Below are 16051 nucleotides of genomic sequence, written 5' to 3' on the forward strand. Positions count from 1 at the left end.
AGAATATCCTGTTTATAATCGGATTTAAAATAGTGGCACCAAAAAGCATAACCAGTTAAAATATTAGCATGGTTTTCCTTTACTAATCCAGTCTTGATCCGCCACATGCAAAAGGCTTATCTTTGTCAAAAACAGACCTGCGGCGTGGGAGATTCAAATAATGAGCGTAGTAACTATGAGAAAGATATGCATCCAAAATACAAGGCAGTGTGATCTCGGCCATATGGCACAATAGCTAGGTAAAGTTTTGTAAAAGAAAATATGTGAAACATTACTAAACATCTCAACAAGAGAATGCAGTTTCGAGTATGTCTTTACATTCAGATCTATGTATCTGGCCAACTCCGGTAGCAGGGGTGCACAACTCACTCCGTCCAGCATACTGCAACTGTAGAAGAGCTTGTCAGTAGCACATATGTCAAACATGCAAAGCAGATAAAATGTCACATTCATCCAATGAGAGTACACTCTACACATCTTTGGACGTCTTTTATTAATTACCACTGATATCCAGATGTGCCTAGGTACCGTGTACTATTACAGCGGTTTCAAGTCGATTTGGTGACGCAAGCTTACACCCATAAAGAATTGCAAAAGGCTGACAAGCTGCCAAGACCGGAATAGAGCTCAAATGTAAACATTAAAAATACAAATAATCATTACGACACGCTATTTCTGACAAAGGCAGGTGCGGAGTTCTGCTCGACAGCGAAAGATCAAAAGGCCTGACTGTCCAGACATAGTTTGCTTTGCAAGCATTACGAAACAAATTTAAAATATTGCAATTCTTTCATCTCACCACTTCTCTTGTCTGATTAGATAAAACTGAAAAGCTGTCCAGAAACCACTAGACCTATTTCCCATTGAACAGACCTCATTGGCTATTGACAGAGAGGCTTTATTTGTTATGTACTGCAACTGCAACAACATAACACTGAGGCTGCCATATTCTCAGCCTGTGCTTCGACTACAGGCAGCTAGCTACTCTTGTTGTGTGAGCACAAGCTGCATAGCCTGTGGCCCATTTAGATATAGCCTGTGGCCCTCCCAAATATAGCCTGTGAACAGCCAGCTGGCCAAAACAGAATGCCCAACTTTGGCACTAATCAGCTGACCTCACAGAAACACAAAACTTACAAGCTACAAACATCCTAACCTCTAGCAGACAAGTCCATACTCTACACTAGTGTTGGGCCGATATTGGGTTATCCGCTCTTACCGATACCGAGGGATTCTTGGTATCCGAGGAAACCAATTATTTTCGGTGACAGCTAGTTATCCGCGGCCGGTTTGATATGATCGGTATTTATCTATAAAAGCCTATCGGTAAATGGTTATACGGATAGGTTTTTAAAACGCTTCGTTGACGAACATGCTAATATCAGCAAGCATTGGCGAACAAATTCAACGAAAATTCCCACGCTTACTGTATCTACTATTATATTACGTTACATTGATAATGCCACCAGCCTCGACAGTTTGGGAGTTCTCCACAGATGAGAGGATGTATAAAGACTCTAACGGGACTGGACTCTAATTGGACTGCACATAATTATGTGATTACATTACCTGATAGTAAGATTATGTGATTACATATGTGATAGTAAGATTTCTGTAAACTGTTTCAGTATATTTAACAAAGAGAGCCCCTTGCCATTATCTATCTGTTATCTATTATACATAACGTTTGTATCAATAACTATATTTTTAATAGAATAAACAATAAAAACATCTATCATGAAACTTATATTTCCATCTTTCTTTTTTTTTGGCTTGCTAAAACAAGGAGTCTCCTTGCCATAACAATATACTGCTGACTAAAGAATGTTTTTTGCACAGGCTACTTTTTGCACAACGATAAAAGTTGTTCGAGACAGTTATGGTTTAAAGTTTAAACCATTAAACTTTAAACCATTTAAAGACATACACTAATAACCACATACCGAACAATAGTACCGACAATACCAAACTTTCTTAGTTGGCAAAGGATACCGAAGATGGTAAATACCGAGGATACCGATACCGAGAAAACCGATAAAAAAGTGCAATGATATCTGATCCGACACTAAATTAGATACCGGCCCAACACTACTCTACACCCGCATAAGAGATGAGAAGAAGGAAAGCAACTATGAGCTTTGAATGAAGTCTTACGAATGGAATAACATACCCACAATACAGTCATTCCTCGACTTATGTAATCTAAACGCAAGAACTTTTTGACATACATGTATTATCAAATATTTGTCTGCACACCCAAAGTCCTTTCCAACAGACAACATTTAAAGTTCTCAAATTATTGTCGTTTCGAGAATGAAAGAATTTAATAAAAATTTAGATATTAAAAATAATAAATTCTTAAAGTAAACCAGTCTAAACATTATCTAAGTTAGAGCAAGTTACAGGAAGTGTTACTATCACAATCCAGTGTATCCCAGAGATACAGCAACAATCAAGCCCTCTATTTATTACTTATAAATAACTTTACTAGCTGTGCTACCCGGCGTTGCCCGGGTAATAAAAAAGTCTGGACAAAAAATTGATTTGTATTGAACATATAACAACATTTACCATTCTAACTTTCAAACTACATATCATGAGAGAAGTGTTTTGTGTAGTTGAAATAAATTAAGAAAAAAATGAAAACAACTGCATAATGTAATAATAATAATAATGTAATAACTTTCAAGCTATTAGCCTGGCACATTGCCAATGGAAAATTGCAGTAAGCTGCTAGGCTTCTAATGACGGTACTCCATGACATCGCGTCTGCATTGTTGCCCAGCTAGGCTATTCTAATAATAGCTATAGCCGGAATGCAGACAGACATACGACACACGGATGTACTTTGAGAAATATATATATATATAGATTAATTTCCTTTTGCTGCACGGACATGAATTTTTACAGCTTTGTATAATATATAATACAGTTCTTTTTAAAGCTACGCATAATAAATTGCAGTAATTATCAAGCAGTTATCATAAGTTCTGAGCTGTGGAACGAATTAAACAAATTACAGTATATCTTCATGAGAATATCTGCTCTAACATGCAAAAGTTTTAACATATGAAGCCGATCTTGAAGCGAATGAACATTCCAAGCAATCTAGAGAGAGCTTATGAACCCATAGCTTTGCATGAAGCAAATTCAAAAAGTGATAAGTGCTGGTTGCGTTGGAGAAAACACGGAAAAGATTTGATCGAAAAGTACACATAGCAGCCCGGCAGCTGAACTTGACCCCAATCTTAAATTAAGCATGAGAACAATTTACTAACATTCAGCTACTAAAATCTGCCCGAGTCAGGGCAAACCACTAATGTAGACTTACGATTGAAATATTTCATTCTTTCAAACTAGAGTAACATCTACAAGCTATCACTCAAGCTCAAGTGATCATGTGACTCAAGCGATCATGTGACTAGCTGCAACAACAAAGAAATCTTTGTGGTTGGTTATGCAACTTTTTATACGTTCACTACAATTCAATCGTTCGGATTTGGAATGTTGCAATGTTGAGGTATCGTGAGTGATGAGTGTTTCAATGACCATTGGCATGTTGCGGATTAACGTGGGTGCTTTGTTAAAAAGGACAAGGAATTTTACACCGGAGGTCAAAGCAACGTTAATCGCAACGTTGTCTCATTTAGCGCTTTGCACTCCTCGCCTAGCTTAACGCCTTTCGAAATAGGAACAACTAATGTTATAAACTATATAAAATGGAATTGCTTGCACTGCATTTTCTTGCGCATCATCAGCAAATGCCGTTTCCATCTTTCGCAAGCATGAAACATTTGACAAAAATTTGCGAGTAACAAAATTCGCTGACATGAGGATTTTTGCAATCGTTTCGCAAATTGGGTTTTGTTCTTCCATCTTGTAGATGTCACAGACTTGCATATTAATTCCTACTCAGCGTGACAGGTTCAGTTGCAATTAAGTAAGATTTTACGAGACAAATTCTAGCCAATGAGAAAAAAGACATTAACTGACCTTGACTCCAATGAGATTCTCAAAGCGAGGCTTGACAAAGGTCCAGCCGCCATAGTTACGGTGCTCCTCTTGAGCCCAAACGAACTGCGTAGCTGCCTTGTACTGACTGACCACTGACTGCAGGGCAGCTGCAGGGAAGGGACACAACTCCTGCATAGAAGATCACGCCGTGTCACGAATGTAACTTTTGGAAGCATCAAGGCACAACAACACAATGATCTCTTGTAGCATAAAAACTATGCAAAAACTTTATAACAGTTAGAATCAAACCGAAGCCAACATCTCCATTTCGGAAACTGGTGCAACAATGTTTTCCAAAACCCCGAGAACAATTAGCTAGGCTAAAAAACACTATAAATATAAGAATGAACTATTATTTGTAATTCAAAATAATTCCTACGAATTTGTACATTTGCACAAACAAATAAATCCAAGAAGGGTTAAGAGCTAGAAGTTAGCTACTCTAGACCAGGTTGAAAAAAACACGAGGACAACATGGCTGACTTATTTGAAATTTCAGACAGACAAGCAATTAAGACAACAAATTAAGACAACCAACTACATGTTGATCAAAGCCTGAGCCTTGGTCAACATGCATTTAATATCAAAACTACTACCTGTATATACTAGTAGCAAATCCATTGGACTAGTTAATAAAACTAAATATATTATGTTTAGTAATTTATATATAAGGTTATAATACTTTATAGTTGAGGAAAAAATTCATTCATCAGAAAGTATCTTAGCAGTTGCTTTTACTGATTTACTAGGTGAATGCTCAGCGTTGCTGGGGTCATAAAAAAGTCTCTGGACAGAAAATTTATTTTTATTTAATATATACAACATTTATCATTCTAACTTTTAAACTTCATATCTGAGAAAGTGTTTTTTGTGCCGTCCAAATGAATTAAGAGAAAAAAGAAAACAACTGTAAAGGTTTTCAAACTGCAACTTTTAAACTTCATATCATCAAAGAAGTGTTTTGTTGACATAAATTAGGAGGAAAAATAAAACTGTAAGAGTGTTTAAATGTAAATGTAAAATCATTAGCAAGTAATGGCTAAAAATAGTCTGTTTTATTGATAGATAAGCTCTTTGATTGGTTCTGTCTATTTGCTTAGAAACTAGTCGCAAATATTCTTTTCTGTTTGCAGCAAAACAGACATGTGGAATAACAGCAAATTGAGATAGAAAATATTAAAAATAGGTGGCTAAAAAGGTAAGAAACTATGTAAGCAGGCATCAGACAAGATACATTTCTCACCAGTCATGTAAGCAATGCAGAAGCAGACATCCCACCTCAACAAAATCATAAGCACGAACAAATCAACCCCCTACAAGCAGTTAAGCCTTACAGTACAAACTTCTCATAGACTTTATTCAAAATTTCTTTTCATATAAAAGCAACAGAAAAAAGTATCCACTATTTTCTAAAACTACAGTGTTAAGGTTACAAAGCTAAGCAGTCAGGAAAGTGAGCACCTGAGAGCATATATGTAGATAGTGTTGGCAGGAGGGTTGATACATGGGCAGCTAGTACATAGCTTCCTACGCTGGCAAGGGTTATGACTTTATGTGTGCTTATTCAGGATAATATACTTCTATGGAGATCGATTGGTCTAACATGAATAAACAGCAACTATGATACGATAGACTGAGAGAGTATCAACGATACGATAGACTGAGAGAGTATCAATGATACGATAGACTGAGAGAGTATCAACGATACGATAGACTGAGAGAGTATCAACGATACGATAGACTGAGAGAGTATCAACGATACGATAGACTGAGAGAGCATCAACGATACGATAGACTGAGAGAGTATCAACGATACGATAGACTGAGAGAGCATCAACGATACGATAGACTGAGAGAGCATCAACGATACGATAGACTGAAAGGGTATCAACGATACGATCGACTGTGAGATTATCAACGATACGATAGACTGTGAGAGTATCAACGATACGATAGACTGAGAGAGTATCAACGATACGATAAACTGAGAGAGTATCAACGATACGATAGACTGAGAGAGTATCAACGATAGACTGAGAGAGTATCAACGATACGATAGACTGAGAGAGTATCAATGCTTGGCACTTGGTTAGTGATTCTACAGAAGACAGTTTTAAGGCTGAACTGGTCAAGCCTTAACATCAAAGGTAATCTGTTTTGGTATTGGCATCGTATGTTGGAACAGATATTTTTTTAAGAATACATTGTGTTTAGTTGAATGTGTTCCTATGCCTTGAAGAGCAACAATTAATACCTCAAATAATTACGCATAAAATTGATAACCAAGTTCAGTGGTGAAGTGGGTAAAAAAATGTGATATCTTACTCTCCCTTACACTGGATAAGGTTTATAATAACTTAATTTATATATTTTTATTATTTTTGCGAATGAACTTCAATTTCTACCAGCATTTTTACTTTTACTCGCAAAACAGTAATATATCAAGATATTTCAAATGTATATATCATGATATTCAAAATGTATATATCATGATATTTCATATGTAAAACAAACTCTGTGTGTTGAGACAAATTCTTGCCCATATCTTACTTCACATGTCAAACATTTCATGCAAAGAAAGCGATTGTAAATTGTTGAACAGTATTTTGTTTTTTCCTTCTCTTATCCCATAATTAACCAATCCGAAGCAATGAGAGCTGAACCGTTCTCATCTAACCCCATAGACTGAAAATAAACAGGCAAAATCTGCTGCCTCATCTCCGTCTTCATCGGTTAATTCTTATACAATAATTCCTCGCTACTCAGCGCTTCAGCTATCGCAGCTCCGATACTTTCGAGGTAAATAATATTACTTGAAAATTAAAAAAAATTCTTTAAAAAAAATATCTCTCATACTCTGGTGCTCCTCCGGCAGCATCATTGTGATAGCCATCGTCAAAGTTCGCCGTTTTTCTGTTGTTTTGTAAAGTGTGAAAGTGCAGAGCACGTGTGACACCCTTCAACATGTCTCTTAAATGCCCTCGACACTCAAAATTATCTAACAAACCTAAGAAAAAGAATTTATGATTAATGAAAAATGATTTCATTAGCTGAGTTTGTTAGTTTCTATTACATTGATTTTCACTTTTCGTGGGGGCGCCGGTCCAGACTAAACGTGAAAAATGAAATATTGATGTATCGCAGTGCCTACATCCTAACATATGATACATCGAATAATACACATGATCTAGCTTCATAAAACAACCAGTACTATCACCTACATGTTATTGTTTTTCAAAAGTCAACACAGCTGACCTTCTGTCAGCGATTGATAAAAAGCCTTCTTATAGCCTGAAAAACCCACCGACACAGCGATGTTGTCAATATAACCAGACAAAACAAGCAACTTAACAGCCCTAGAGCATACCTCAATTCTGATTATAGCCGTGTCATTTAGGCCACGCCTCTCTTTCTCATTGAATAGGGAGTAATAATGCTGCCCCGAGCAGAATAGAAGCTTGCTGACTTTTTTGTTGTCAGCAGTTGCGTCATCAAGCACAGGGTGAAACGTTGTACCTGGGGCAAGGTCATTCATCTCTGAAACGGCTGCTGGGTGCCGCAGAAGTACTTTGGGGGCAGCCATTATTAAAGGCTTCCGAAAGTTTCTCACCATCTGCGATATAAAAAGAGATTTATTCATAAACGGTGCTATGGAAGCGACTAAAGCTGGAGTCAAAATATAAAGTTAACTTTTAGAATCGAAATACATTGTAACAACGGGAATCCCATTGGTTCCCAACCGTTTGGGATAAATTCAATAATTCTTAGAAAAAAGCCAACTCAGAATGGGATAGCTTAGTGCTCTCCTATAAGCTGGCAAACCGAGAGAATAAACAAGCAACAACAATGTGAAATAGTGAAGTGACGCCCAAAAAAACATGAAATCCAGCTAGCCCTTAGAATGCAGACACATTGAGATGGTCTTGCAGCCATCATTTTTCATAACGTAGATGGAATAGTTTTTTATGAAAAACCAATTTATTAATAGAGACATATGTCATCACACCAAATGAGCCCTTATTAAAATTAATCGTTAATATGGAATTTTCCCGGTAACGACGGAATCCTTATGAAAAAATGTCCCCTCATCTTTCTACTGCAGACAATCTATTCACCTCGAAATCACAAACCTGGTAGCGCTATCAGAAACAGGATCATGATTGGGTTCGCCATATTCACAACATAAATATGCAATTTCGTTAAATTACGCTTAAATTTGCAGTCAAACCTCTACTTACAGCATATGAATGTACTGTCAAACCTCTACTTACAGCATATGAATGTACAGTCAAACCTCTACTTACAGCATATAAATGTACTGTCAAACCTCTATTTACAGAGTATGAATGTACTGTCAAACCTCAACTTAGAATACATGAATTTTTCAACAGTACAAGATTTAAACAAATACCCAACTCTACACTCTGAAGTAATTTTAAATATAGTATGTTTGAAGTGTCTCTAACCATTCTAGTTTTGTAAGAGAAAGTGAAGCCACTAAAGGCTTAAAATATAACCAAAAGGAATTGCAATCAAGAGTTAAAGCAAGTTACAACGCCTCTATTATAGTAAAGTAATAATAAAAACCATTCCCTTACTTAAGTATTTTACACTTAAGTCATATTTTACATACAAACTGACAATTTTAGCATGCAAAGCAGGCCTCCCACCAAATTAACTGCAATCACTGCAAACAGCCGAAACAACTGACATTCGAATAACAAATATTAAAAAAGACTTGCGCCGAGAGATAATTCTAGGTGGAACAAAAAAGTTGACCAAGAATACAGGAAACTCAAGAACAAAAATTACAATAAAATGAAAACGACAGATAATATTAACGAAGTACTGGATGACTTATAGACCCAAAGTGCTGAAGATCAGCAAACATAGAGAAAGCTGCCAAGTCAAGACGTGGGCAGGAGAGCAAACCAGTATGATGATAATAGTAACACTAATATGATGATAATAGTAACACTAATATGATGATAATAGTAACACTAATATGATGATAATAGTAACACCAATATGATGATAATAGTAAGACTAATATGATGATAATAGTAACACTAATATGATGATAATAGTAACACTAATATGATGATAATAGTAACACTAATATGATGATAATAGTAACACTAATATGATGATAATAGTAACACTAATATGATGATAATAGTAACACTAATATGATGATAATAGTAACACTAATATGATGATAATAGTAACACTAATATGATGATAATAGTAACACCAATATGATGATAATAGTAACACTAATATGATGATAATAGTAACACCAATATGATGATAATATTAACACTAATATGATGATAATAGTAACACTAATATGATGATAATAGTAACACCAATATGATGATAATAGTAACACCAATATGATGATAATAGTAACACTAATATGATGATAATAGTAACACCAATATGATGATAATATTAACACCAATATGATGATAATAGTAACACTAATATGATGATAATAGTAACACCAATATGATGATAATAGTAACACTAATATGATAATAATAGTAACACTAATATGATGATAATAGTAACACCAATATGATGATAATAGTAAGACTAATATGATGATAATAGTAACACTAATATGATGATAATAGTAACACTAATCTGATGATAATAGTAACACCAATATGATGATAATAGTAACACTAATATGATGATAATAGTAACACTAATATGATGATAATAGTAACACCAATATGATGATAATAGTAACACTAATATGATGATAATAGTAACACTAATATGATGATAATAGTAACACTAATATGATGATAATAGTAACACTAATATGATGATAATAGTAACACTAATATGATGATAATAGTAACACTAATATGATGATAATAGTAACACTAATATGATGATAATAGTAACACTAATATGATGATAATAGTAACACTAATATGATGATAATAGTAACACTAATATGATGATAATAGTAACACTAATATGATGATAATAGTAACACTAATATGATGATAATAGTAACACCAATATGATGATAATATTAACACTAATATGATGATAATAGTAACACTAATATGATGATAATAGTAACACCAATATGATGATAATAGTAACACTAATATGATGATAATAGTAACACTAATATGATGATAATAGTAACACTAATATGATGATAATAGTAACACTAATATGATGATAATAGTAACACTAATATGATGATAATAGTAACACTAATATGATGATAATAGTAACACTAATATGATGATAATAGTAACACTAATATGATGATAATAGTAACACTAATATGATGATAATAGTAACACTAATCTGATAATAATAGTAACACCAATATGATGATAATAGTAACACCAATATGATGATAATATTAACACTAATATGATGATAATAGTAACACTAATCTGATAATAATAGTAACACCAATATGATGATAATAGTAAGACTAATATGATGATAATAGTAACACTAATATGATGATAATAGTAACACCAATATGATGATAATAGTAACACTAATATGATGATAATAGTAACACCAATATGATGATAATAGTAACACTAATCTGATGATAATAGTAACACCAATATGATGATAATATTAACACTAATATGATGATAATAGTAACACTAATATGATGATAATAGTAACACTAATATGATGATAATAGTAACACTAATATGATGATAATAGTAACACTAATATGATGATAATAGTAACACTAATATGATGATAATAGTAACACTAATATGATAATAGTAACACTAATATGATGATAATAGTAACACCAATATGATGATAATATTAACACTAATATGATGATAATAGTAACACTAATATGATGATAATAGTAACACCAATATGATGATAATATTAACACTAATATGATGATAATAGTAACACTAATATGATGATAATAGTAACACTAATATGATGATAATAGTAACACTAATATGATGATAATAGTAACACCAATATGATGATAATAGTAACACTAATATGATGATAATAGTAACACTAATATGATGATAATAGTAACACTAATATGATGATAATAGTAACACTAATATGATGATAATAGTAACACTAATATGATGATAATAGTAACACTAATATGATGATAATAGTAACACTAATATGATGATAATAGTAACACTAATATGATGATAATAGTAACACTAATATGATGATAATAGTAACACTAATATGATGATAATAGTAACACTAATATGATGATAATAGTAACACCAATATGATGATAATATTAACACTAATATGATGATAATAGTAACACCAATATGATGATAATATTAACACCAATATGATGATAATAGTAACACCAATACGATGATAATAGTGACACTAATATGATGATAATAGTAACACTAATATGATGATAATAGTAACACTAATATGATGATAATAGTAACACCAATATGATGATAATAGTAACACTAATCTGATGATAATAGTAACACTAATCTGATGATAATAGTAACACTAATATGATGATAATAGTAACACTAATATGATGATAATAGTAACACCAATATGATGATAATAGTAACACTAATATGATGATAATAGTAAGACTAATATGATGATAATAGTAACACTAATATGATGATAATAGTAACACTAATATGATGATAATAGTAACACTAATATGATGATAATAGTAACACCAATATGATGATAATAGTAACACCAATATGATAATAATAGTAACACTAATCTGATGATAATAGTAACACTAATATGATGATAATAGTAACACCAATATGATGATAATATTAACACTAATATGATGATAATAGTAACACCAATATGATGATAATATTAACACCAATATGATGATAATAGTAACACCAATACGATGATAATAGTGACACTAATATGATGATAATAGTAACACTAATATGATGATAATAGTAACACTAATATGATGATAATAGTAACACCAATATGATGATAATAGTAACACTAATCTGATGATAATAGTAACATTAATATGATGATAATAGTAACACTAATATGATGATAATAGTAACACTAATATGATGATAATAGTAACACCAATATGATGATAATATTAACACTAATATGATGATAATAGTAACACTAATATGATGATAATAGTAACACTAATATGATGATAATAGTAACACCAATATGATGATAATATTAACACTAATATGATGATAATAGTAACACTAATATGATGATAAAAGTAACACCAATATGATGATAATAGTAACAGTAATATGATGATAATAGTAACACTAATCTGATGATAATAGTAACCCTAATATGATGATAATAGTAACACTAATATGATGATAATAGTAACACTAATATGATGATAATAGTAACACTAATATGATGATAATAGTAACACTAATATGATGATAATAGTAACACTAATATGATGATAATAGTAACACTAATATGATGATAATAGTAACACTAATATGATGATAATAGTAACACTAATATGATGATAATAGTAACACTAATATGATGATAATAGTAACACCAATATGATGATAATATTAACACTAATATGATGATAATAGTAACACCAATATGATGATAATATTAACACCAATATGATGATAATAGTAACACCAATACGATGATAATAGTGACACTAATACGATGATAATAGTAACACTAATATGATGATAATAGTAACACTAATATGATGATAATAGTAACACCAATATGATGATAATAGTAACACTAATCTGATGATAATAGTAACACTAATCTGATGATAATAGTAACACTAATATGATGATAATAGTAACACTAATATGATGATAATAGTAACACCAATATGATGATAATAGTAACACTAATATGATGATAATAGTAAGACTAATATGATGATAATAGTAACACTAATATGATGATAATAGTAACACTAATCTGATGATAATAGTAACACTAATCTGATGATAATAGTAACACTAATATGATGATAATAGTAACACTAATATGATGATAATAGTAACACTAATATGATGATAATAGTAACACTAATATGATGATAATATTAACACTAATATGATGATAATAGTAACACTAATATGATGATAATAGTAAGACTAATATGATGATAATAGTAACACTAATATGATGATAATAGTAACACTAATATGATGATAATAGTAACACCAATATGATGATAATAGTAACACCAATATGATGATAATATTAACACTAATATGATGATAATAGTAACACTAATATGATGATAATAGTAACACTAATATGATGATAATAGTAAGACTAATATGATGATAATAGTAACACTAATATGATGATAATAGTAACACTAATATGATGATAATAGTAACACTAATATGATGATAATAGTAACACTAATATGATGATAATAGTAACACCAATATGATGATAATATTAACACTAATATGATGATAATAGTAACACTAATATGATGATAATAGTAACACTAATATGATGATAATAGTAACACTAATATGATGATAATAGTAACACTAATATGATGATAATAGTAAGACTAATATGATGATAATAGTAACACTAATATGATGATAATAGTAACACTGATAAGGTGATAATAGTAACACCAATATGATGATAATAGTAACACTACAGCGCGTGGTTGAACAGATTGCAAACAGAGCTATACAAGTGCGCAGTGTTCACCTTTACAAATCTTAGGAGTAAATACTAGCTCTACATCTTCTAAAACTGAACTGTGTCTAAAGCAGATAATCAGCAAGATTTTACCCAAATCTTGATGAATCCCTAAATTTTGAACTTTTATTTCCAGCCAACTAAAAATGCTTAAAAAATCCTCGTGGTTTGAACTTGTTGCGAACGATTGTACAGCTGTGACAACCAATAAGGAGCTTGAGCGTCTTCATTTTCTCATGCAAAACATGTTGGTGCGCGTAAGTAACTGGTAAGAATGGCAGATATATATTTGTATGAGTACGATCAATCGGCAATATAGATCGGCCAATGTGCTCATTTGCGAGGGAAACTCGCAACCATAACAATCGGGTTGAAAGGTTATAACAGTTCATTAATTAGTGTACACACTACAATGCTTGTCCCATTTTTCATCACAAATTCAAACACACCAAAATACAGTCAAACATGGATAACTTGCCCTCGGATAGCTCGAACACATGGTTAACTCGAACGGTCTTTTGGTCCGTTCTCACATAATGATAAATTGCTTTAGATAACTCGACCTCAACTTTGTTAACTCTAACAGTTTTTTGCCCAACGGCTACTGAAACGGTTGTTATTGCTTTAGAAACTCACTTTATGCCAAGCCATAGAGGTAACCCTCAACTTTTAGTAGTTCATAGGCGTCGTTCTTACCATCATCGGCAAAATATCTTTGTCAACGACTTTTCTAAAGGTTTAGTGAAATTTGATTTTTACCAAACATCCGCTTAGCGATGGCCCTTCGGAAGCAAGGAAAAGTGAGGTAACCTTCGCAGAAACTTCAAGAAAAATCGGCAAAATTGATCGTGGTTAAAACGCTCAAAAGAAAAAGATGTCTTTTCTTCTGAGCATTTCAACAGCAATCAAGTTTTGCCAAATTTAATTTAAAAAACGTCCTGGCAATAACATCACCTCAAACAACAAACCAATCTCAAGTGATAGAAAAATCTCTATACTTTTTGATAAAAAAATTTTTAAACTTTACATTAGAAGCAGTTAATTTGAAACAAGCCATTTATGCTTTTGATTAATATTATAGTTTGTATATGTACATATATCTATTAATAAATAAATAAATGGACTTGTGACAGTGCTCTGATAACTTGAACGCTCTCATAACACGAACACTCTCGCTCGGTCCCGTGAAGTTTGAGTTATCCATGTTTGATTGTAATTACATAAAAGGTCATTTGACATCCGTATTGATAACAGGTGCACAGATTATTTTTACAATAGCGAGTGCAAAGCCATATACATGTCAATAACATGACATGTTATTGACATGTCAATAACATGGTCATGTTATTGATATGTATATGGCCATGGTCATTGACTATGGCCATATACATATACATGACCATGGTCATTGACTAACCTGCCGCCGCAGCAGATGGAAGTACTGAGCAGGAGTGGTCGGGTAGGCTACAGCCATATTCACCGAGTCTCCATCAACCTGGCTCTCTGCGCTATCCGTTAGCTGGAGGAAGCGTTCGAGTCGACAGGAAGAGTGCTCTGGACCCGCCCCATCCATCCCCGTAGGCAACAGCATGACGAGCCCACTCTGCTTCAGCCACTTCGCTGCCATAAGCCAATACAATACTATAGTGGTTGATCATAATGTTAAGAAATGATGAGTAAGGATAAAACATCACCTAACACGATGTAACATAGCAGTATGTTTTGACCCTGAGATATGGTGAGAACATTCTGTCTTCATCATTATGAAGTTACTGCAGTATATGAGAAACTAGCTGTACAACCCTAGTAATAAAAAAGGCAATAAAAAAGTCTTTGAACAGAAAACTTATTTGTATTTAACATATAACAACATTTGCCATTCTAACCTTCAAACTACATATCATGAAAAAAGTGTTTTGTGTAGTTGAAATAAATTAATAAAGAAAATAAAAACAACTGTAAAGGTCTTCAAACTTTGTCAAACAACTTTTAAACTTCATATTATGAAGAAAATGTTTGGTGCAGGTCAAATAAATTTAAAAAAATAAAACGACTATAAAAGGGTTTAGATGTAACAGTGAAATAATTAGCAAGTAATAGCTAAATTAAGTCGGTTTTGCTACGATTACATTAAAAGATGATTCGCTAATGATACAATTAATACGAACTGAGAAAACAAAATAAAAATCCTGACTATGTTGAATTAATAATAACAATTCATGCATAGAAGTGAGTGTGTATAAAAAGGTCACTGTTCCACCAGAAGCTATCCATCAAAACTTTGAATATGATGATACTGGTACCTCTCGATACTGGTACAAAT

At 32.4% G+C, this 16051-nt stretch overlaps 1 protein-coding gene across 1 annotated transcript in view; it reads right to left on the reverse strand.

The window, feature by feature from the left end:
• Positions 1-65: 65 nt before the first annotated feature.
• Positions 66-16051, reverse strand: part of LOC137401228 (2-oxoadipate dehydrogenase complex component E1-like) — a 43400-nt gene continuing 27414 nt past the window's right edge. Inside the window, exons 18-21 of the mRNA XM_068087632.1 lie at positions 15146-15348; positions 7382-7627; positions 3994-4143; positions 66-388 (exon numbers count right to left, since the gene is read on the reverse strand). Of these exons, the coding sequence (XP_067943733.1) occupies positions 284-388; positions 3994-4143; positions 7382-7627; positions 15146-15348 (704 nt within the window). The 3' untranslated portion in view covers positions 66-283. The remainder of the gene's footprint in view (positions 389-3993; positions 4144-7381; positions 7628-15145; positions 15349-16051) is intronic.

The sequence above is a fragment of the Watersipora subatra genome, chromosome 7 (genome assembly GCF_963576615.1).
Source record: "Watersipora subatra chromosome 7, tzWatSuba1.1, whole genome shotgun sequence".
In the NCBI taxonomy this organism is placed as follows: Eukaryota; Metazoa; Bryozoa; class Gymnolaemata; order Cheilostomatida; family Watersiporidae; genus Watersipora; species Watersipora subatra.